A 25,707-nucleotide genomic window follows, 5' to 3' on the forward strand; every position below is an offset into this window, starting at 1 on the left:
TGTCTGTAACTACTCCTCGCACCAGCCAACCCTTCAGCCAATGAGAGCGCAGCTCGGGCTAATGGACAAATCAGAAGTGGGCTGGCAGAACCGGAGAGGAGCTGATGACGTGAGAGAACCCGAATGAACCTTGTCAGACCATTAAGACTGTGTCCCCGAACAAAGTTTCCATTTCCACTAGTCATGACCACAGTCTCTGCAAATCAAATGCAATTAATCGAGTGAGAGGGAGATTGACTAAAGTAAAACTTTGAACAAGTAGAAAGAAAGAAATAGAAAAAAGAGGGAGAGGAGAAATGATTGTTATTATTATTATTATTATTATTATTATTATTATTATTATTGTTATTATTATTGTTGTTGTTATTATTGTTGTTATTATTACACTGCAGAGAGAGAGAGAGAGAGAGAGAGAGAGAGAGGACGACAAAGAGAAAGTGTATCAGAGTAAACGTCTTGCTGCAGTGACAGTCTGTCTATTCTCTATTACGCTGTGAGGGAGATCTGTGTAGACACACTCAAGCAGGGCCATTTCTCCCTTTGTATGCACTTTAGCCGAGCACTTATTCACTCTGCTGAATGACTCTTGGTCAACAGTTGGTTTTGTCATCTGGCTTTTCACTAGGCTTCTCTGTTCATTCACTGCTCAGTGATAAATGCTTTTTTTCTTGGGAAAGCCGAAGTTAAAGGTTGAAGAATAACAGAGGCCCTCAGTGTTATTCTGAGTGTGGTTTCCCATTAAAGAGATATTTGGTTATTCCACCCAGTATCATTATTCATAGCACAGAATTCAGATCCTTCTTGTTAAGTACTGCTATCACTACATGTCTGTGCAATGTAGATTTTCTTCTATTTCAAATGCTAAGCAGTAACCCAGAGGCAGACTGCCTTAGTAACCAGAGAAACAGGCATTAGGCCAAACTGTAAGGGGCCATAAATTGGGTGCTTAAGAGCTTTGTTTTCGCAGGAAGCACTTGCCTAAGATGTTATAAAATCTACTCCGGGCTCTGTCACCACATTATAGCACAGACCTGCAGCTTAACAATACAGTTTGATAGCTGCATTCCCAAGTTCTATTACACGTGTGCCCAAGTGATCTCACAACTCTGCCAAGAGGGGTTAGACAACCACTCAAACCAAAACTGCCAAAAGAAATGTCTGAATAGTGATCTCGCTGTTTGATCTTACTGGTAATTTTTGAAAGAAATATAATTTGAGTTGTATTTAGTTTGTGTGTGTGTGTGTGTGTGTGTGTGTGTGTGTGTGTGTGTGTGTGTGTGTGTGTGTGTGTGTGTGTGTGTGTGTGCGCGTGTGCATGCCTGTATATTATCAGGGAGGTACATGGCTGCTTTTTTACCTCAGTGAAGCCCCATCAGAAGGGCAGCCAGCTCAAGGCAATGTGACGTCGCCTGCTGCCTCTTGAGGTGCGCGGCCTTATGGGTTGTCTTTGTCAGGAACACTCATTCACCACTTGCTCATAATTTGTCAGTAGCAGGGGGACACGTGGCCAGACTATTCTAAACAAAGATTTATAAAGAGCACGGCCCTCCAAGACCAGCTCAAGGTGACAGGCTTTAATAGTGGGTGGGCGGAGGGTAGGGTGGAATTGGTGGGGGCTGTTTTGCAGTGGGTCGCAGCTAAACGCCGCCCTGAGTGACAGGTGAATAGGCTGACTGTGGGTCACACCAAAGCCCTGTACCAAAGGGCGTCTACTGGCAGGCTGACAACACACAACTGTGGAGCAGATATGTCTCGGTCGGAGGTATTAGCACTACGCACTTCTCTGCTTGCTTACACGCCTCTAATTGGTTGCTTCATAGTAAAGACATTAATCAGTCTCTAGGCTATGAGCCCTCATTGTTAGCGTGACAGTGCTGTTGAGAAAAAAAAAAGAAAAGACGCTTGCTTTTATTGGAGTTATCCTTTATTTTCTTTATTTAATGATAATAATAGAGTCATATTGGAATCACTCAGTTGCAGCAATTGCTATGTCAGTGCTAGAGATGATACAAAGATGTGGTGTAAGTTAACCGCAAAACACATTTTAAGTGTGACGCAAACCTGCGGCGGATCTGCACATACACACCAGGCGCTCGGACGCCTTCACGCTGGCGTAGTCCTGCGGTGTGTGGCCAAAATCGCTTCACACATTGTTATCGTGCATCGCAGGTGGGCTTTAGGGAGAGACTTGTGAAAGCATATCAAATGAATTACTATCCATTAATATGTTATGAGTGTTCTTGCGACTCGCCGCTGCGTGCTGGGGCAGAGGAGCTAATGGCCGTAAATTATTTCCGCGACCGTCTCTCGGTGGGCAAGCGGGAACTCCTCCGCGGCGCAGCCGGCAATTTTGTAACCCATACTGCTGCGAGGCAGTAATGGAAGATGCCTGGGCCTAAACCTGTGGGCCCGCATTAACCTTTCCCGCTCGGGCCTGGAGCTCGGATGCTGGGAGCCGCCCTTCCGTGCCGGGGGCGGCGGCGGGGCGGGCCCTGCTGAAAGACCGCGCACGCCAGCTGCCCTCGGCTATTTTTAAAGAAGCATCTGTCCCCTCGCGGTCCCCTGGCGGCTGACTCGGCTGAACACCGCGCCGTAACGCCGGCCACCGCCGAACGCTAGCCCCTGCTCCTGCTCCTGCTCCACATCCTGAGAGCAGAGCCAGCGGTGCTTCGCTCAGGAGAGCCGAGAATGTCTCCAACCTTCTCTGGATCATCTTCGGCATTTGTATTCTTTAGCCAAAGCCGTTTCCCTGCTGTGTCAGGACAGAGCTTCCAGTGGGTCTTTGGCCAGTGGATTCTTTGAATTAACCATTTTCCCTGTTTACTGAATCAGTGTTCCAAACTTCCAGCCATTCTGTCGGGATTGTTGTATTTGGCCTCCTCTCTATAATCCTGTATAATGGTGTGCAGGATCATTTAAGGAGGTGCTTTTAACTTCAGAAGAGGGGGGCCGGGGGGGGGGGGGGATTGCATAGTTTTCCCTCTCCTTATTTTCTCTCTCTCTCTCTCTCTCTCTCTCTCTCTGTGTGTGTGTGTGTGTGTGTGTGTGTGTGCGCGCGCGCGCGTGTGTGTTTGACTGTAGGCATTTTCTTATAAAATATAGTACTAAAAATGCTGTTGTCGTCATCATTACTAACACTGCCTCATTTGACTTTTACAATACTATCTTGGCAGCACTGTGAATATACATAAACAGGCCACAGGAGACATACTTCATTTTTGTAAATACAAACTATGAAGCCTAATCAGAAAATTATGAACGTGATTAGAACAGCCTCCAGTGTGACCACATAAGCAGAGTTCATCTCAGAAGATTATCATGCGAGTTCTGTCTCTCCGCTGAGCACTGCCCAACTTTCAGAGTAAACATGAGTTACAGCTCAAATATCAGGGCTGGATCTGTAAACAACGGAGCCTATAAGCTCATTAAAAAATTATTTATTTTCATCTCTGCGCAGGCGAACGGGCACTTAAAATCTGTCAGCGTTCTGAAATGCCAGCAATCGTGCCATGGCAGGATTGCGCCATTTTTCAACAAAAATATGGCCTGTTGTGCATAAATAAATACCAGAGCCTGGTATGGAATTATAAAAATGTCACCACAGACCAACAAGTGGTGCTGATGCATATTAAGTCGTCGTGTCTTCAGAAGAAAAGGGAGAAAAATGTGATGCTTAAGAGTCATTAAAATTGTATGATGTTGTGCTGAAAGCAAGTTGAATATGACTTCTTCTAGTGTTCATACTAGGGGGTGGGTAAACAATGCATGCTGCCATTTGGCGTGGTCCATAAACATCTCCAGGATAATGTTTACATCCAAACTGATCTTTCGTCAGCTGGAGCCATGGCTTTTACTGGCACCGTCCAATTGTGCTCCTCAAATACCTCGTTGGAAATTAGGAGAGTGAGAGAGAAAAAGAGAGAGAGAGAAAGAGAACATTCCATTCTAGCACTTCCTAGAATCTGATGGCATGTTTTCACAACAGTGTCAGTCAAGAACTTGGACTACAAATTTGTGTCTGTGCTGGAATAATATTTGATTTGATATTGTTTCGCTTATATTTAATTTCAAGCATTACATTCAACAGCTGAGATTAGGCGTAGCCATATTCCACTGAAAAAGAAGAAAATACTGAACACATTTATAACCGGGAGAGATTAAGTAGATGAAATTTTAGGCCACATTTCTAACTGCATAGCTATTTCTAACTGTGTTGCAAATCACATTACTGTATAATAATGTATGCAATACTAGATACTAAGTACTGCAATGCATTTTTGTTTTGTTTTTTCCTTTACGACACTACAATAAATCATTCATGCAGAGTGTGTCCTACCTTGTTTCAATGTATAATCTTAAGAAATTATATTAGATAAGGTAGCACATGCAAAGTGTGAGAATATTATGGCAATCTTATGGTGTACTATCGTTTTATATAATACTTATGTGAAATGTTGATGTAATACATATATTGTGTTAATATGTGCACAAAGAAATGTTATGTTGAAATATTCCTTTTACATTTTACTGCAATATAGTAAATTTTATGGACCTGTGGTGAACTGTCTACTACTTCAGATATGCAAAGTAACATTTAATTTGATTACACATAGTGACTTTTAGATGTTTTATATCCATTTTCTTTTCTGATACTATACACGGGTTTTTACAGTGATTTTGTTCTTCATTTGTCATATCTTTCTGTTCATTTGAAAATGTATTTGGCAAGAAGATGGTTATGAGCCCCTGTAATTTAATTCAGCAGCTCAACGTGTGAGAAGCAGCTCGAAGAGTGCATGTTCTTATCAACGGCTCTATGCTGCCCTCTTTCGGTTTGATGTGCTCATATCACCTAGACGTCTAGGTCACTCGGAGAAGAAGCGCCAAGGGAAACCGCAAACGAGGTTTTCCACACTGAAACTAGAGGAGTGGCAGGGAATGGGCATGATGTTTGGAATAAACAAGCTGCTTCACAATTCAATTCACACAAACTCTTTACTGGCACAAGAGAAAAGGTGCGCTGTTCGTGGGCAGACGTGAAGAGAGGGGTTGATGGGATGCCTCCAGCATTTCCAAAGTGGATATTGTTCAGTCTTGGGCTTAGTGTGACTGTTGGGATGCCCATTGAAAGTGCCAGTCTGACAAATCCTGTGCCCTCTGCTATTGCCGCCATCTTGGCTGCCCCACCGAGCTTGGAGGGCCGCTGTGTCCTTGTAAATGAGGCTAATCTGGGGCTGCCCATAGACGAGGCTAATCTGGGGCTACTCGGCGGCCCACTGGGAAAGCAATTGCTCCCGGGCCCTGGAGCCCGTCCCAGCCACCCTTCTGGGAACGCTGACACCAGTCCTGCCCTACCCCACCAGCTGCTGTGAAAGACGCCTGCCACCAGGGACAAGTCTCACTGGGAGGCCCTGTGTGTGAGAGGGAACAGAGCGAGAAAGAGAGAGATAGATAGAGACAGAGAGGCAGAGAAATAGGGAGAGAATGTTGATCCTGTTTTGCACTTGTATGCTTATCTGTAGCGCTTAGTGGGCTGTCTCCTGCTCGCTAATACGGACAGACAAAGGCCGCATTAGCAGGGCCACTGCTGGGGAGGGAGCGCCGCGAATAGCGGCTGCAGATCAGGACGGATCTCCCTGTGTGTCCCAGCACAGGAGGAGCGTTCACGCAGCCATGAGAAAGACAATTGTGGCCGTCCTGTGAGCATATGGGTGCAACGGGTGAATTATGTAAATGGGAGGGGAGCAGCTTGTGGGGCAGTGTTCAACGCGCTTAAAGACGCCTGTGTGTAGCCAGGACACCGCCTCTTTCTCGAACGTTAAAAGCCCTCTGTCACCAGCTGAACAAAAGCCTGGTGCACTTTACACCACACATTTACAAGTCCGTGACATCTATATCAACAAGAAAATTCATGAAGACGTAAGATGGGGTTTTATTATGATAGAACCTTTTAAAGATGTGCATTTTATGAATGCAGGTGAACAAAAGCTCTGTGTGTGTGTGTGTGTGTGTGTGTGTGTGCGTGCGCATTTTTAAGTGTGCATGTCTGAGTTCTGAGAGATATATGTCTCTACTGCCAGGTCTCAAGAGCTTCACTTTCTTGCCAGTCTCTTGTTTATCTCAGTCCTGAAAAGATGACTTTTGTGTGTTTTATAAGCCTTTGTGGCTTCCCAAAATAATTAAAATGTGGAGACATAATACAGTTATGCCATTAAATATTCACGTACAGCGGTCAGCCAAGCATGGCTGTCTCTCTCAGGTCTTTTCACATGCTAAGTGTTAATAAACTCCCAGAAGAAAGCTGACTTGATTGTATTTGCCATGGACGGTGATGGTTCGGGCCTGTCGAGGCAAAGCTCAGTCATGTAATTGTTCCTGATGCATTTCCTAGTAATTACCTCCGCCCCGAATAATCTCCCAAGATTACAGCAAGATGTCAAAAACAATGCACAAGTCACTCTGCGCCGTGCCACGGCACAGAGGTTTGTCACTTTTTATTGTCGCTCCACTCGCTATGACAGTGACGAGCCACTAAACACGAGGTTCACTTCCCCTGGCCATTAGTTCTCTCTCCAGACGTGCAGCGCTCAAATACTGCTTCAACTCACTCCTAATAGAAATCACGCTCCATTCATCTGCTTGACTTCTTGATTTTACCAAATGCTGTCTGCTCGGCAAATCGGTTCTGACATTGTCTCTGAGAAGTTGGTGACATAAAGGTGACTCGGAGCAGTGGGACTTCAACCCATAACCTGCTCAGTTCACTTTAGGGGCATCTGTGTCTCGGCTGTGTTTAATCGGAGACTTACATGAACTGGTACGGCAGGAAGATGGAACTCAGGGAGAGGAGAATCTGTCATCTGTCATAATGGCCTGAACTACATGTGCTTAACCACCACATGTCCTTCTTTGATAGTAATGGGAGTACAGTTGTCCCACTACTCAAAGAGAGAGGTGGTGGGTGTGCTACCACATTCTCACAGCGGCATGAAGACAACAAACAAACAAGGTGAGGACAGACATGATGGGTTTTTGTTCCATAAGAGCGACTTCAAACAGCCGAGAAAGAAAGCTGGAGGGAGTGGGAGATGTGACAGATGCATCATGTCACTCATTTCCTGATGGGAAGTGAACACCAGTTAGTCTGCCCATTGCCTTGAAAAGTCTCCATCATGTATCAAAAGCACTGCTGCAGCTACTGTGACAATTCTCATGTTACACCTAGGTGAGGTAACAGAGCTCACAAAGACAAAAAATCAGTTCTGTTTCAGTTTGATATAAGAAAATACATTTTTTTTCCTACAAAGTTCTTAACAATGCTTTTTTTTTTCATTTAGCTCATTTGCTAGTATAAGAAATAAATTATATTAAGGTCTTTCTTAGGCCGAGTTCAGACAGCCCTCTCTGTGTGTGTGTGTGTGTGTGTGTGTGTGTGTGTGTGTGTGTGTGTGTGTGTGTGTGAGAGAGAGAGAGCGAGAGCGAGAGAGAGCATATTTGTAGCTTTGGATGAGGGTTAAAACATCTCCATATGCATTCATCTTTACCTTTCCTGTATTTACACTCAATTAGCTGATGCTGATATATCTGGGACACCCTTACCTGGTAAATTCCATAATTGCATAAACTCAGTATAAATATCGCCAGCTCTGATTTAACATCTCAGTTCACTTCCCCTGAAATAGCATCCCATGTGCAATATCCACTGGGTCCATTCATCTGTGCTAAAGAGGCAGAGTGCAGTGATTAAAATAAGAGCATTTAACACGTCCTGTGTCCCCAGCGACTCGGCACTTCTTCAGATCTGACCTTGGCTTCCGCTGGCTGACTGCCTTACGGCTTCGCTGTGACCGCACGAGACAGTGAGGCCCCCTGGCCTCCACCCCCCTGTGCACCTCTGCATGGAGCAGCCCTGTTTACCTCCTCTCAAACAGGCCTCTAATTCCTCTTTTGTGCAGGGACATGGGAAATGGGAGAGATCCCCCTTGTGAGGGAGCTCCAGCATTGCATGAAAACTAATAGAAGCCATTCGTGGCACGGCATCTCCCGTGGAACGCAAAGCACTCTCCATCTCTGGCTACGACTCTTCTGGAGTCACAAAAAGCAATTACAGCCCAAGGCTCCCAGATGATAGGCCTCACTAAGCTGCTGTCCCAGAGGCAGCAGTGCGATGCACAGCACTTCATTTCCCAGGTCTCCTTGCTCCCCCCCGACACTCCAATCGCAAAGGAAAATCTGTGCATGGGCTGAATTAGCAGACATCTTGAACTGTATGTGTGTATAGCGAGCGGTAAGTACTTCCATCAATTCATGAAGGAAAATTTCCCGAAGGAAAACTTCTGCAGATTAAGACGAGTCATGAGCAAAGAGGTTAGGCTATGAATCAGTGTTTATGCAGGGCTGCATTACCACTGCCATCACATCGCAGTGTTGTTCCTACTTCCTGTTCACCTGGTGCAGCTCAACTAATTAAGAAGTCTTTTGTGATTCTTTTGTGTTTGCTTCATGTGCCCGTCAGTAACACCTTTAAACACTATGTCAGTTCTGGACACTGCAATACCAGACGTTTTCATACCACACCGTACACTTTCTTACAACAGCAGTGCTCACCTAATGTATAATTAATATAAGCTTTATGTTACTTTGTGAATGTGTCCCTCTAAACATAGGAAGGTAAAGGTCTTGGCTGTAACAGTGCACCAGAACTCCTGTGTGAATATGCAGTCCAACAAAAGACTGCACAACTCAGAAGAGAAGACAGAGATAGCTGGGTCAGCTTGAGTTCCTCAGTCTAGATGTTGCATTGTGTGTGACACGTGGTGTATATGTGTTTGGGAGGAGAACATTTTTCTTGTTGGGGGGGGGGGGTTTAAAAAGACAGTGAAGTATTTTGCAACTATTGCCAATTTTCTTTGCATGTCAGTATATCTGTACCAGGAGTGTAATATCTGTATCTGTAGAATGTGTGCACAGACATGTGTGTATGAGTGTGTGCATGTGTGTGTGTTTGCGAACACATGCGTGTGTGTGTGTGTGTGTGTGTGTGTGTGTGTGTGTGTGTGTGTGTGTGTTTGTGTGGGTGTACAGCTGCCACTCCTCCATGCTCCTCAGGTCTATTAAGAGGGGCAATTAAACAGAGAATATCTTTCTGTGAGCAGTTAATGAGGTTTAGTCCCAGGAGGAAGCGGCTGATTGGCTGAGACTATGGACTGGGGAAAGTCAAGGGCACAGGGTGAAGCAGTGCATTGTGGGAGATGATGACTTTGTGCACCAGGAGATTCACAGGCTTCTCAGTCTGCAGGCATGTTTATCTTCCATGAAAACAATGGTCTCATAATACAAAGCAGAAATATGTAGTTATGATAGGCTGAGGAATGCTAAAATGGCCTCTCTTTCTGTGGTGTGTGTGTGTAACCACTAGGCAAACAACCTTATTTAAATTGTAATAACTGTTTGGAGTCAGTTTTATGGTTTTATCTGTATTGTTTTGAGAATACAGTTTGATTGAAACTTTGACCTATGACTGGTGTTTTAGTCAGCCCAGAGAGTCAAAACACCAACAATAGTTCCATGTTTCAGTACAATCAGCACTAGTAGAGTGGAAGGCTGTTGTCTCACACTGGGTTTTGGCTGCTGTGTGATTTCACTCTGTGTGCAGATGTACTGTATGAAATCAAAGAGGCTGAAGACCCTAAGCAATATCAATTCCAAACATTGATTCCAAAATCTGCACTCATCCAATTAGTGCACGAATGCCGGAAAGCTGGAGGCACTGTCCAGAAATTCTGTGTGGAAGATCTGCAGCAGGATATAAAAATATTGAACATTGCAATATAAGTCATATCTAACATTAGGCCTATAGACATTTAGTATATCCAAAAAAACAAGTGCATTTGAAATTACACAACTCTCTGTGGAGGCATAACATGGCAATTTACCATTGTGATTTAACACTAAAACACAGCCCAATTAAAACCACAAAGCCACTTTGTTTAGGATCCAGTTAAAATGTGAATGATTTTGCATAATATTATGCCTATGAAATATTAACAAATCATCAGGGAGTAAATCTGTTCCTTTAAACAAATGCAAATTATTTTATTTTGTTTGGGTTGGGTTGGCTCCCTGTGACTCCCTGGGTTGTGTTTAGATAATTAACTTACTATGTGTGGACACGGAAATGGCAACCTATCAAATCACTGTGGTCAATTACTGTGGCAAGTATTAACTTCTGCATCAGTGCAAATCAAACACATCTTTATGTTACCATTTCCCAAATTTGGTCTTAAGGCCTAACAGTCTTATAATGCATTACTCTAAAATTTGTTGAACAGGTTTTTGTCTGTGCTAACTGATACACTTCACTGTTTCACATCTATCTTTCCCTGCTAAGCATGGTTGCTAATTTACTTGACATTTTAATTAGTTCAGCTCCTAGTTCAGTAGGTCTGTCTCCTCTTTCACAATGACTCACCTCCTAAACAGGAATGATGCATGTATATACTCTCTCTCTCTCTCTCTCTCACACACACACACACAATTATTTTTGCTTGATATGACAACAGCTTTTCCTTTGCTTTTTCCCCACAGGATGCATGCAGGGTTTTGGGGTCCCCCCCAGTCTCATATACTCACATTTGAGTTTAATTGCCCCTGTAATTACCCTGCTCACTGAGGCTGGGGTGGGTCTAGTATATCAGCATGGCCTGTGGCAAGAGCTCTGCTCAATGCCATCTTCCACCACAGCATCCTTTGCTGGCATGAACGGAGCCATACATTACCTGTCTATTCACTCTTCACTGTCCTTCATTCCAGTATGAGCTCAGTACACAGTCCTGACTATAAACCATGCATAATGTACCAAACCTTTACTGCAGACATATATACAGCCTAGAGGGCAAGTAATTGGACTGTGACAGTCCTATGTGTTGTTTTGAGCTGTGTACTCCAACTCAGTGGATCTGAAATAAATGAAACAATCAGGTTAAGGTACAGAATATCACTGGGTGAATAATATAGCAATCACAACCCTTTTACACCCTTTATTTCAGGGGACCAGCATAATTGTACAGTTGATAGTTTCATTGTTTATTGCCCAGCTGTGTGTCATTACATTGGTTAATCTTAGTTTATTAGTTTATGCACGAAACCGAAGGTCTAGTGTTTATTCTGCATGTGACATTTGTATCTAGACTCTGTTGCTGTTGTTTCTCAACATAAGAGTCAAAGCTGTACCAATGACAAGTAAATCATGCCACCAAAAAGCTGAAAAGTTCTGACTAAATCAACAAATAAGTCCATTAGGGGAATATTTGGGTTTAGTTCCTGGACACAGATTTTGCCTTACTCCCAGTCTTCCCAGACTAAACTGCAGTGCCAAATGTATTCACAATTGAAAATTCTTAGTCTAGTCTTAATTTAATCATTTTAATTTTGAACTTCTCTCATAGGTCTGATAGGTTCATTTTAGAAGTAGCACAGATTAAAGTAAGGGTGTTAAGATGGTCATATTAACAGGCACAGAACTGTTACAGAGGTTTGTACATGTGTCACCATCACTGCTGGGTTGACAGAGGTCTGCCAGAACACAGCAGTCCTCTGACTACTGATGAGCAGTTAGAGGATGGATAACACAAAGCATGCATAACAGATGAGCTACTGACACTAACCACATATTTCTAACAAAGAAACAATGTTTCTTAAAAAAATAAATATCTGTGAGTTTATTTAAATACCCTTGAAATAAAGCTATCATTCTATAAAATTTCCCCAGTTATTATTCGATTTCAAATCCAGTGTGCTAGAGTACAGCGCTAACACAACAAAAATTGAGATACTATAAAATTACATACAGATGGCACTGTATAGTATATAATTCATCTATTATGCAAAGAAGACCATATGCAGAAAAAAAAACTAGGCTCACATTCTAATACACCAGTCTGATGCAACCCTAACAAACAAACATTTTGTCATTTCCTATTACTGTCTAACATAATGGTCTCAGCACGTTTTCCTAAACCGAGGAACAACCAATGCTGCCTTTACCCCCACCCCTGGTTTTCACTGTTTCCACATTTTCTGTCCATTTGGAATTCCCAAATCTCGTCCTTCCCTAATTACCATATCAGCTCAGCCCCCTCGCATGCCTCCCCCCACCCCCCCACCCGCTCTCTGTCAGTAAAGCTGCCCCATTAGCCCCAGTGCAGAAGTGTTAAGAGTAATGGCCCTGCCAATGTGAGAGCCAACACAGGGGAAATAACGCTTCCCTCGCCTGGCCTGGAAACCTCAGCGCAGGGTAATGAATCCTTATGAGAGCCAGGCATGGGGATATTTTTCCCTCGTTTGGGGGGAAGGGGGGTGTGGTGGGGAGTGTCGAATGGAGGAAACTCTCGAGCCGACGTTGTTTTTGCAAGTCATTAAGTCCGCGTTAATCATCTCGGAACATTTTCATACGTTTGCAGGGGAAATGAAGAAGGATGAGGGGATGTAGTAAGTGAAAGAGGAAAGTGAAAAAACTCGGTGGGAGAGGAAGGCAGTGGACAGAGCTGATCTGCACTGGGCACAGAGGTAGTTGGCTTCCGGGCACATTTGTTATGACAACTTTTCTTTGCTGAATAGCTGGACTTGTAGCTAATGGACACCAGCGCAGAGCACTTCGTCTAGGTGCAGTGCTGGGATCACAAAGGCCAGACCATCTCTGAGCAAACTGACCAAACTACATCAAACCCTAACCCTAACAACGTAAATCTGAATGTCACCATCCAAGAACTGAGATTTACGATTCACGCTTCAGGGTTTAGAGACTTCCGTTTCTGAACCGATGGTCAAGTCCCCACAACCGTTACACTTTCATTTAGCATATATCTTCTACAGAGGGGCAGGGTTTCCTCCCTCACACGTGCACTTTTGCATTTGCAACATGTAAGAGATAATGAAAAGAGGATGAAGAAAATGAGATAAAGTTGAGTATTGTGGTTTAAAAGGTTCTGAGACCCAATGAATGGTTAGGTGTAGAAGCAAAACAGCACCAGGCCCAGTAGCACCTGTGAGCACTGCCTTGAGTGATAAGAGATACCAGGGGACGATATATTTTCTGGAATGGTAATAGAAAAGGATAACATCAAATCCAGGCAGGACCAGAATACCAAGTACAGTCAAGACCTTCACTTACTCATGGAGCCCGCTTTTGGAATTTACAGCTGACGCTTACGATGCAGTACGACTGGCTTTCGACCCCTGTCAGTTTTCCTTTTAAACACCTTGAGGCATTAGCTGCTTCTCAAATCCCAGAACAGTGTCAAAAACATGGGGAATATAACCCGTGAGCCTGAGCGCAGAGCCATTTTTGTACAGGTGTTCTCTCCTCATTCAGGCGCAACAGGTCATGAAGGTTGCATCGCTTCTTCTTCAGCATGGAGGTTGGTTTTCATGTTATAGCATATGAGTTCACTCAAAAAAAAAGAGCAAAATTCATCCTGAGGCATGTTTCTTTATTTCCTCGTCAACTTCATGATACCAAATTACAGCCTTGACTAATAATGCCAATAATGGCAAAAATAGAGATCAGTTTTCCATTACATTTTATATGTGATTTCATACTAAATAAACATAATCTTTCATGAATAAAACCCCCCACATACCTCATATTTACTTTTAGAATATTTTCCACGTAGAGAGCATTTCTAATTGCGGACTGGCACAGGAGCGCCAGTAAACCCCTGAGCTGACCCCAGCTGACCCCATCTTTATTTCTCTGGCTCAGTACATCTCGGCTGTTTATATAAAACCTACGCATTTTAAATGACATCATTCAGTTTGCCTGCAATTTCTGCCTTTAATAAAGCCCCAGTCAGGAATCACTGCATCTGGCAACCTTTTTTGGAAAGCAACAGGTCTTTAAGGGCCTATGGCTACTCTAACTATAATCAAGAGCTAGGAAGAACTACACTTATATTTGCTATGCTTTTTGTTAGCTAGTACAACCTATGCTAGGTGGCTATGTTACTTCTTTCAAAGCTGTTCATTCCCATGAAAACTACTGCTCACGATTATAATAAGTTTGAAATGTAGAATCTATGAGAATTCACAGTAGGTTGCATGCACTGAGTGACAGTGAAATAGAGATACTGTTGTTGCCACGTTTGTATAGCCATTACACCCCCTTGTGGCCTAGCTAATTAAGTGTCAACTTTTGAACAGAATATCTCTCTCTCTCTCTCACTCTCTCTCTATATCTTTCTCTCCCACTATCTCTCTCTCTCTCTCCCACTACCTCTCTCTCTCCTTCCCACTATCTCTCTCTCCCACTATCTCTCTCTCTCTCCCTCTCTCTCTCTCTCTCTCTCTCACTCAATGCTTCTACAGCTGGATCTCATTTGCTTGCCTTATTTCTCTTCCCAACATTTTTTTTCTCTTTGTTATAGAATCATTTTTCCCCTTCAGTCCAACAGTATTTTTGTCAGCTGTACATTGTTTTCCTCACAGACAGTCTGGGGGCGTGAGAAGACACAAAATACCAGAGAAATCTATTACAACCATTTCACATTTAACAGGTTATCCTCTGCTTTTATGCCTTTATTTTATTTTTTAACAAATCAGTGACTTTCAATGGCACAAACATTTCAACATTTCATATTACTTCAGATGTTCTGCTATTTATGTATAGTCATACAGGAAATATTGTGCATATTTGTGCACATTAATTGTTATGAGTCAGTACACTCCTTTTGGAGGTTATTAGATATTCTGCTGCAACTTTTCTCATATTGTTTGTTCAGCTTTTTGCGCTTTCTGGATTTATCTGTGGAACAGTCATGTAGGAAGCACTCTAACAGCCTGTGTCCTTGAAAATCACCCACTGGCATATTTTCTCATCTTCCTTGTCCCACAATTTATCACATTAACAAGTAACGACTCCAGATGTTTTCACCTCTTTTTTTATTCGGCTAAATTGCTAATTGAATTTGGCTATAAAAGAGCAGATGCTTTCAGGCCCAGAACACATAGATATGACAGGAAGATGTCGTGAACTGGCTTTGGATTTAACTCTTCCTTTCCAAGTCCTACTGAAATGAGATATAATGGATTTAAGCAGTCCACAAAATTGTCAGGCATTTATGAAAAAGATATAAGGTAGCATAAGGTAAAACACTTAGCATATGGTACAACACTTAATGATTAATGCTAACAATTTGTAAAGACTAACTTAGAACTAGCATTTACAGAATTTACTAGTATCCAAATGAATGCTTTTACACATGAAGATTCCAGGGAATAACTGCAGTGTCTGTACTTTAGTAAAAGTGTGTGTTCAAACAATGAATCAAAATGTGTTTTACATAGAGCACAAGCTTTGACATCCTACACTAAGCCTCACATACATCTACACTGTCACGCATGCACCTGATGCAAAAGTACAGTAAACAGATTTTCATGCAGAATATCAACATGTGTAATAAAGTCTTGCTGGCAAGGCTTGCCTGAAAAGACCAGTGCATTCTGGATTGAATTAAAGAGGATTAGAGGACAATGAGTGCTTGTCAACTCCCATTACTCTTAAAAAATGCACTGTTTAAACTATTCAATTTCCCATGACAAATGTGGTCAGAGCATCATTTTAGAGCTGGGGTGTTCTCCAAACCTGTCTTTTTTCTTGCACACAAATCAACCATGATGTTTTTTGTTCTCCATTTGTTTCCAATTTGCAGAAACACAGCATGGTTGGGGATTTTTCCCTATTTTACAATGCCATTACGGAACAATGGTCTTTGTTTGTGGCGTTCACTCTAATTGTACAGTGCTTATACAGAGCTGTGCCCACTGCTTACTTCTCAGCTTCACAATGAGTGGAGTGGTGGTGGGATATGTGGATGCTTTCCGTTTTATTTAAGGATGTTATTGTTGGCACAGCCCAGAGCCAGCCTCCAGGGCTTTTTCCCCCAAGTGACAGAACCACCCACATGTCATCCATCATCTGACCTCTGTCTGCATGACAGGTCACTCCTGCTTTTCCACCAGAATGCTCTGTGTGTGTGTGTGTGTGTGTGTGTGTGTGTGTGTGTGTGTAAGAGTTTATACAGACATATGGAAATGTTTGTACTATGTACTCATCATTTTCAGTATGTAGATCCTTACTACGTGATTCACACAGTTCTACAAAACTAAATCTCAGAAAATATAGTAGTGCTGCCAATTTGTATTGGTAATTTGCGCGCACACACACACACACACACACACACACACACACACACACACACACACACACACACACACACACACACATTTGGTTGATGACTAAAGTGTGAATAGTGAAGGAAGTGGGTGATTTCCGATGTGATGTGACACTGCCCCCTACTGATTTTTTTCATAAAAATATTGTAATATTTTGTTAGATATTTTAGATCTTTACAAAATATCACACTATATCTTTTAAAGAATTATGTTGTAATAATAGTGACAAAGATACAACAGCAGTGTATATTTTTTATGTGATAAAGTTTTATCTTCTTACAATGACAAATTTCTCATGTCATTTACTTGTTATGCAACCATTTCACTGCGGGTTATACTGTGTATGACTATGTATGTGACAAATAAACCAAACTTGAAACTTGTATAAGTTGACTTCTTATAAAATCACTTTTTTTGTGAAAACTAAACATTGATTTGGACTCATTGATTTTTATGCAATCAAATATAAAAGTGATGAAGTTTGAAAATATTGTGTTGTGTTGGACATTTTGCACAAGCCCTTGACATTAACCAGATTACAAATGTTTTTTTTAAGGATTTGATCCCTTTTGTCCTTTCACTTCCCAGTATCTAACTCAAAATCTACAGCACACCCATCCAGACAATAGATTATGATGAAGTTCGGTTCAGTGTTTCTCTGTCACAGCCAAATGCCAGTTCTTTATTAAACAAGGCATTTTGATGGCAGAATTCCTCATGTTGGCAACACTGGCATTTCTTTAGAGACCTTTCTTTAATCAATCTGTTCATTTAAGAAAAACACATCATAATCCTCCAACTCCCAGCCCCAATTCACAACTAGTTCTGCTTTACTGGGTGCCCAGTACATTTGGCAAATGTCCCCATCAATCAATGACAACTAAGTGTCTATGTGGAATATAATTTCAGAAAGATTATGTCTGAGTGCATTTTTCTCCTTCTTAGACACTCTCTCTCTCTCTCTCTCTCTCTCTCTCTCTCTCCACTCCATCCGTAGTTTTGTTCGTTGGATGTGCAACAGTAATTGAAGCAGTTCCCAAGGGTGTGTTGTATTTGGGAATGCTAAGTACTGTCTCTGTGCTGTCACACAGAATCTTTGTAAAATGGATTTTTATTTTTTGGGTTTGTTTTTGTTTTGTTTTTTTGGTCAATTGTGTGTACTTCATTGTTCCTTTTTCATTTTTTTTTTTTTTGCGTGCAAGAGTTCCCCTAAATCGTGCCTTCCATAAGAGATGCTCTCTCCCAGGGGGGATGTCACGTGTAGGCCTGGAACAGTCTCCATTTTCACCAGTCGTCATGATGGCATTTCAGCGCCTTAAAAATGTACTGTCCAATATAGCTGACACACAGAAACCTCATCTAGTTGTTCTGGTCACCGCTGTCGAGGTCACTCGATTGTCCAAGGCTTGTCTATATGATTGGATTTTGTGAAGAATTAGGTATAGAATGCACTAGTCGCTTTTGGCGTGTTATATTTTTTCAGTAGGCTAAATAAACGTACAGGCGTAGTTTAGGCAGATAGTGTTCAACTAAAGTCAGTTCAGACTTTACATACGCTATTTTAACATTTTTGCGTCATAAATAGACATGTCAACGGTCAGACTTAACCACGGACATACGATAATAAAACAAGCCCTACCTTAGGAGTTCGGCAATTAGCCGTGTGTGCACTCAGGGGAGCATTTATAGTTACAAACTTTCTCCAGTCAATAACTGGCGAGGTAGCCACACCAGCACCTTACGCAATGTACGCAAGTTGCGTTCCAAGCGCATCTCCGTAGTAACCTGTCCGGCCCACTGACACTACACAGGCGCTGCAGCCTGGAGGAGTTTTCAGAGTTCAAGGTTTTGTTTTCGTGACATCTTTGAGTTGGCACAACCACTGGATTAAAAGAAGGGCTGGACGACGTGTTTTTGCGACGGAAAGCCCTAATTACCACACACAAGATGCTGAACATGTGGAAAGTTAGAGAACTGGTTGATAAAGCGTAAGTAGTGTGTGTCTTTTTATCGCCCTTCTTTCGAGGTGCCGAGTCGTACCTGTTCGAAGAGACACGTACTCAGTCTTTGACGTCACGTCGCACTCGTTTGATAGCAGCTAGCGTTAGCTAAGCTAAGACAAGATAAGCTAAGCTAACTCTGCGGTTAGTTCATTGGTTTCTCAAGCTTGCTAAAAAAAAAAAAAGGAAAGCTAGCTAAAGTATGGTTAGCTAACCATTTTTCTTAGCCGTGGGTTATTCAAAGCCAACTATAATGTGACTGTGTAGCAATCTTACAAAACGTTCTCAAATAAAACAAAATCGTGCAATTAACACCGTAACTAGGTTAGCAAGCGTTAACTATACTAAAGCACGTTAGCGTACTTCCAGAACTAGTTTTCTAGAATCACCAGCACTGCCCAGCTAGCTAAACTTTCTTAAACTTTCTTACTTCCAAGAGTATGTTTTTGACTAGTTTGTCCAAACTTCGTAGCTAGCCGGTTAGTTAGACTAGCTATCTGTGTTGTTGGCTATAAATGGATGGACTAATAAATCACGAATTACATACGTCTTATGGACTGTGTTAGAGCTAGGTGACCCAGTGCTATCTTAGCTGCGTTAAAAGCTTTGTAAATTAACAGTTAACGTTAGCTAGCTAACTTTAACCTAGGAATGCTTGCCAATTTGACACCGCTAAAATAGCTAGCTAACGCTAGCTACAGTTAATTCAGTTCTAAAAGGCTAACCAAGTTATTGATTAATAACGTTATCTAGCTACATTGTGTTGCTCAGTAACAGTTAGCTTGCTAGCTAGCCCAGTGTTACTTTTATCTAGGTTGTAACATAATTTCTGTTACAGCTACCTTTTAAATTATCAGTAACAAATAATGTGACAGCTATGTTAGCTCGCCACCTGTCCGTCAGCGGTAGTTGGCTTCAAACAGGTTGGTAATAGTTCCTAGGTAAGTTGGCTAGCTAGGTTAGCTAACTTGGTGGTCAAAGATGAAAGACGTTTTAATTCTCTAACTTCCTAATTAGCTTAATATGTTATCACTTATAAAGGTTTTGCAATTTCTATATATCTGGAATATAGAAGTTATGGTTAAACAGTACGTCTATCTACAGTATGTCTACAGTAAGTCAAGGTAGCCTCTTTCCACAAAGTCGGCCTGTGGCCTATTTTATGCAGTTCATACCCACATTGTATTAAAACTAAGTTATTTGCAGAATGAGCGGGGTACGTTCAGTAACAATAATTTCACCTTTGTTCTAGGCTGACTTATTTTGTAACTACCTTTATAACTAGCCAAGTTGTTTGTTGGTTTTTTGAGGAGGATGCGATTTAAAAATTACTGTTCAGTTAAGTTTTTGTTTAAATGTTTTTTTTACTTATGTATTTATTAAAAAGTGAACAAAAACACATTTTTAAATTTTAAAGCCAGGATAGTTCCATAATGACTAAAAGCAACAATGTTTAGACTATTACTAAACAATAGTATTATCAGTTATGTATTGTCAATTACATATTTACAATTAATAGCAACTTAATCATTTTGAGTTTTATTGAATTAATTCATGTTCTAGTTTTTCTATCTATCGATGTCTGTCTATAGTATACAATAAAAGTGGGTGCACACCTATGCAATATCACTTAAATGTTAAAAGATTTAAAAATTGCATGAACAAGGGTATAAATAAAATTTAAAATGTATAAAATGACCTGTGAACACTAGAACATTCTCAGTTCTGACATGGGTTGTGTTTATCTAAATATTTGTATCATGGCTCCACATGGAAAATAATTGCCAAAAAACTGATTGAGACTTCGCAAGGATGGGAAAGGGAACAGAAATATCAGTCACTAATTAACAATCAAAAAGGTGTATTGATATGGAGTTACATGTGTGGAAAAGGTGTTGGGGAGATGACCGTTATAGATGGAATTATGAAAGCTTTTCAATATGCTGGTTGACCAGATGACTCCCAGTTCCCAGAAGCTTGGCAGAGGGGGAATATTCTAGCATGATAACATTGCAAAGCCAAAATCATGCAAGAGTTGTCACCTGACTTGAATCCAGTAGAACACCTTTGGGATATTTTATAGAGAAACACAACCCCTCCAGCAAAGAGCAACTGAAAAACTTTATGCAGAATGGAAAAACATCTCTCTTGAAATTTGTGCAACATTGGTATCTTACATGCCAAAGGGGACTGAATCAGTCCTCAAAATAAGGGTGGACATGCAAAGTACTAAATAAACAAAAGATTTGAATCTTCATAAGGAAAGTTGTGCTATTTTTTTCCACTGTGAGTCCTGTATTTTTAATATAGTAAAACAAAAATAGCTTACAAACGTACCTTACTGTTCAACTTACAATTTTGAATAATTTTAAATTTAAGTGATATTGCACAGGGATGTACTCACTTCTGTTATATACTGAATCTTTTTATTTAAAAGGCAGTGATGAAAAACAGTAAAAAACAGTGGAGTCAGTTTAGAAAACCGAAGGAATTTAATTTTGTTCCCTTAGTTGTCTCATCCTAAATTATTCCAGACAATCTGACCTTTTACAACTTTGTATTCTGTGCTTACCAAGTAGGAGTCTGTTCCTGGCTACAGTTTTCAAATGTTGTAAGTCTATGATCACTGTGAGCAGAAAATGGTTAAGATAGGCCTATTACATGAAGGAATTTGAGATATGCAATAGTGAGAAATAGTAGTCATCTCATGAGTCATGATATTGAGGAACTTCATAAGTCTGATGAAATCTGGTGGCATATAGTGGTGGGGGTGAATTGTTGCAGCTTGCATTTGCAAACAAATGGAGGTTCTCTCAACTTTTGTTTTTTGTGTCGTCTTCTATGAAATCTAATCTAGGTTAATTTCTTTCATTGCATGCCTGTGACTTCTCATATCCTGTTGTCAGCTATCTGTCATCCTGACTGCTGTGAAACATGTATGAAGGTGGTAATTTTTAGAGTTGCTGTGATGCAGGAGGTGTAGGGTGGAAAGTTGAGGATGTGCAACATTAGTGTGATCTTACATTTGCTGTGTCATTTGTTGTTTTACTATAAATGGGGGAAAAAAATTACACTGCTTTCTGAAAGGCAGTGGAAAAAGTCTTAAATGTGCATAAATTTGGTTACAATATCCCTTAAATTAAAACCGTGTTGATGAACATTTAATGTAAAATGTGAAAGATGGATCTGCATTATTTTCAGCTAAGAATTTTGATTTATTCTTGTTAAATCTTGTAAATAATTTTTCAAACACCTACAAGGAATACTTGATTGGTCAGGATGAGGCTTAGCCTTTAAATGATTTTCTTTTGCTCCTTTCAGGGGGGGGGGGGGTGTTGTTGACTTGCTTTTAGGCCATGCTTGCTTTTGATCACTGCCACAAAGGATGAACATTCCTTAAAACTCTCAAAACGAGTTTCATCGGATAACAGGATTTCATGGGACGCTTCTTTAATCTGCCATTCACACTCAGACTGACTGAACTGAAATTTTTGCACCACACCCAGTTATTGAATACTCTCGTGTCTTGCATAACCAGACAATTCTGTGCAATTTCAATTCATATAATGCTACACAGGTGTTACTTATTAGCCTATGCAAAGGGTATTTTGTGATAAGCTCTCTGAGGTATTTAAATAAAGAGTGTAAAGAATTGAGTGTATGTATCTTTTGAGTCATCATTTTAATATTGTCAGCCTTCCTTGCATTAGAGCAACATAATGGTGTTTAAGTAGGCTTACGTATGTGTATTATGTAATGGCTGATTATTATTGCACTTGGGCCCCTTCTTAAAGTACAATGCATAAACTGTCATACCATAACCATACAGACTTTCAAACACAAAAGGCTTGAACCTTTCTTGTAAACATGGCACTGTCCTGAATCCACTTGTTGAGTAACTCGTTCATCTCTGGTGGTTTTCCTGTATTTTCAGAACCAATGTTGTCATGAACTATTCAGAAATTGAATCTAAGGTTCGAGAGGCCACAAATGATGACCCATGGGGGCCCTCTGGCCAATTAATGGGAGAGATAGCCAAGTAAGTGAGAGGGTCTGGTTACTGATATGGGCATGTTCAGCTTTCCCAGCTTTTTCTGTTATTTCTCTACTATATTGCTGTCTGTCTCATTACTCCTTAGAGCCACGTTCATGTTTGAACAGTTTCCAGAAGTCATGAACATGCTGTGGTTCCGAATGCTAAAAGACAACAAGAAAAACTGGAGGAGGGTTTACAAGGTAAACATGAATGAGCTTGCTTCAACACAGAAATTTAGGAGATTGATACTATGTGTTAGTCCTGCCTGACTAGTGTTATTAACACATATAGTGTTAATAGTTATAACCGGTGTGAATGGGAGTAGTATTTGTGGTGTTTTTCACTGTTCCACACCATTTTCTTAGTCTCTACTTCTGCTGGCATACCTGGTACGAAACGGATCAGAGCGGGTAGTCACCAGTGCCAGAGAACACTTGTATGATCTGCGTTCCATTGAGAGCTATCACTGCATAGGTGAGTTGGCTGCATTAAGATAGAACCAGTGCTAAACTATTCATCTCATTTATATGCTACTGCACACAAAATCTAAACATTTGTAATATGCACTAAATATTAAATTAGCTATTTATTCCATATACTTCCTTCATCTCCCAGATCGTTTTTTCGTTTTCATTTATAGTGTCAGGTAGCATTGGAGGAAGCACTCAAATGTTTGGTCAGTTTCAGAGACAGACAATAGTGTAAGTGTCGCAATGTTGATAAAAAGACTAAAGCTGACACCCATGACTCCAAAATTATTTTCCTGCCTAACCAGTCACCATGGTTACAATAGTTCCAGTTCAGTATATCCGGTGCATTCAAATGTGCTGGATATATATAGGCTAGTAAATTTTGGCATGACACAAAATTCAGTTTTTAACTAAATTTTGCCTTCTGATGACTTGTAGTTATGTCTAGATATTGTTCTGGACAGCAGGACTGCACTGTTTCCCAAACTGATAAGTCAGTGTGGGTTAATTTTGGTGCTACTGGTGTGTGTGTGTGTGTGTGTGTGTGTGTGTGTGTGTGTGTGTGTGTGTGTGTGTGTGTGTGTGTGTGTGTGGCAGATGAAAACGGGAAAGACCAAGGTGTCAACGTGCGGCAGAAAGTGAAGGAGATGGTGGAGTTTGTGCAGGATGACGACAGGCTTCGAGAGGAAAGGAAGAAGGCCAAGAAGAACAGAGACAAATACATCGGCGTGTCCTCTGACAGCATGGGGGGCTTCAGATACGGTGAGTCCAGCTCACAGAAATGCCCCCGTCTCCCCTCAGCTCACACATGCTCTTGATCACTCTCTGGCAGCTCTGTCATGGCATCTGAAGCTGACCGTGCGGCTGGATGTGCTGTGAATGGCGAGCCACTCTTTACCGTGGCTGGTGCCAAGCACTTCCTTCATCCCCTTTCTTCGCTAAGCCTCCTCCCCTCCCAGCCGTCCACATGGCTGCGTTCTGAGCTTATTCTGATCTCCAGCTTGACGTCTTGTCCCGCACCACACGACGATGTAGATTAGACGTATTTGTCGGTCTTCGCTGAAAGAAAGAAGTGGTACCTTCCGTGTTGTAAAAAGTCTTTCAAATCTGTGAGCTGTCCATTTTATCAAGGCATCTGAAAGCTTTTTTCTGTTTTTTGCTTTGTAGTGTTAAAATAGATGCAGCAAATTGCAACAAATCAGCCAGTTGATTGAACCATAATGTATTTCTGTTATTTCAGTATAACTCATTATACATTGTTTAGTTGTCAGTCATTTTGGCAATCAAACTTGGGCATCTGCTAATGATTCATACATTTCATACTCTTTGCTGCAGGCTGGAAAGTGATATGCAGCAGGTAGGAGTCATTCCAGGTGCAATTATTTAAGGTTAAGTTCTTAACCTTAGTGTTAAGGTTATTTTCAGTCTATATTAAAGATAGTATTATAGTTATTTTCCATCTAGATTAAAGACAGTTTTAAAGTTATTTTAGTCTGCAGACTAAAAGGTTAGTCATTGGTTTGTCCTCAGGTTTTCTGCATTATTCAGATTACCCATTTACATAATTTAAGTTGAAGTGTATTTAATATGATAGTTTTAAATACACATAAAACACTAAATAATTTTAATTTTATAAATGTAAAGATGAAGCACATTATTAGGAAGAGTCTTAAGAAATTTAAAGTGAATTTTTAAGGTATTTCTTTTTGATCAGTTTGAGGGTTGTTCTTAATGCTCATATCTTGAGAGTTTGCGCTTATCTTGAATTATTATTACGATGTATACATTTTTACACATACTACATTTACATTATTTAGCTGATGCGTTTATCCAAAGCAGCTTACAGTTATGACTTACAAACACAACTTGAGAGCTAAGGGCCTTGCTCAGGGGCCCAACGGTGGTAATTTTGCGGTGGTGATGGGGCTTGAACTGACAACCTTCCGATTACAAGTCGAGTACCTTAACCACTGAGGTGTTTGTACACATTGAGTGTTTTGTTCGTCTAAAGCCCCATATTCAGTGCTGCAGTGAACCTGTCCAAGTCCACATTCTTGTTAAAGTGGTTGTTGTTTTTGGGTTTAAAGTACGATGGTGTTAGTGGTTCACAGTCCGCATTAACAATAGCAAAACGCTCAGGATCTGAAAACGGAGCTCATTATTTCATTTTGAGTCTCTCCAATGCACAGAATGTCATTACACAGCACAGAATTGTAGCAAGTTTTACTTGCTGTAAAAGTCACAAAAAGGGTTTGACATTTGATAACACATGAATCTCCTCTTTCTCTCTGCGCTCTAACAGGAGACAAGTACGAGTCGCGCTCCAAGTGGGACGATGACTGGGAAGGCAATAAAGGTGCCTTTCCCTTCAGCGAGAAACTGGGAGAAATCAGCGACAAGATTGGCAGCACCATCGATGACACCATCAACAAGTTCCGCAAGAAAGACAGAGATGACTCACCCGACAGATTCAGGTCAGAGCCCCAGGCTTCGTTTAACCTCCTCCCTTCCTCCCCTTCCAGGTCATACAATCAGGAAGTTTACAAACCGTTTCTACCTCTCATATTAAAAAGAAATGCAGAACCAAAGTGAACAAATCCACAAAAGAAAAATTATTAACACACAAGTAGGCTGCAATATTCTTTAATGTTTTTCACTTGTTGGAACACAGTATAGTGTTTTAAAAACCTGGTCTAGTCATTTTTTATTTATTTATTTTTTTACACTGTGATTTCACCCATTCATAAAGGGTTGTCTTGTGGGCCAACTGATCATCACCACCAGATAATGTCTGTAGCAGGGGCAAAGCATGTACACAAGCTCTCAGCTGCTCTTTCTCCAACTCCAGTGAGTCCGAGGAGGACAAAAATCGTGAAGCCTACAACGGGAAGTCAGGCAGGAGTGAGTTCAAAGATGAGGAAGAGACGGTAACCACCAAAAGTTTTAAAATTCTTCAGGCCACAGAAACTAC

General features: G+C 41.2%; 1 protein-coding gene across 1 annotated transcript in view; it reads left to right on the forward strand.

The window, feature by feature from the left end:
* Window positions 1–18,029: 18,029 nt before the first annotated feature.
* Window positions 18,030–25,707, forward strand: part of clint1a (clathrin interactor 1a) — a 15,581-nt gene continuing 7,903 nt past the window's right edge. The window contains exons 1-7 of the mRNA XM_027022593.2: window positions 18,030–18,218; window positions 22,165–22,269; window positions 22,370–22,466; window positions 22,632–22,740; window positions 23,334–23,498; window positions 25,039–25,210; window positions 25,585–25,707. The exon at window positions 25,585–25,707 is cut by the window's right edge and continues 103 nt beyond it. Of these exons, the coding sequence (XP_026878394.2) occupies window positions 18,178–18,218; window positions 22,165–22,269; window positions 22,370–22,466; window positions 22,632–22,740; window positions 23,334–23,498; window positions 25,039–25,210; window positions 25,585–25,707 (812 nt within the window). The 5' untranslated portion in view covers window positions 18,030–18,177. The remainder of the gene's footprint in view (window positions 18,219–22,164; window positions 22,270–22,369; window positions 22,467–22,631; window positions 22,741–23,333; window positions 23,499–25,038; window positions 25,211–25,584) is intronic.

This window comes from Electrophorus electricus, chromosome 12 (genome assembly GCF_013358815.1).
Source record: "Electrophorus electricus isolate fEleEle1 chromosome 12, fEleEle1.pri, whole genome shotgun sequence".
Classification (NCBI taxonomy): Eukaryota; Metazoa; Chordata; class Actinopteri; order Gymnotiformes; family Gymnotidae; genus Electrophorus; species Electrophorus electricus.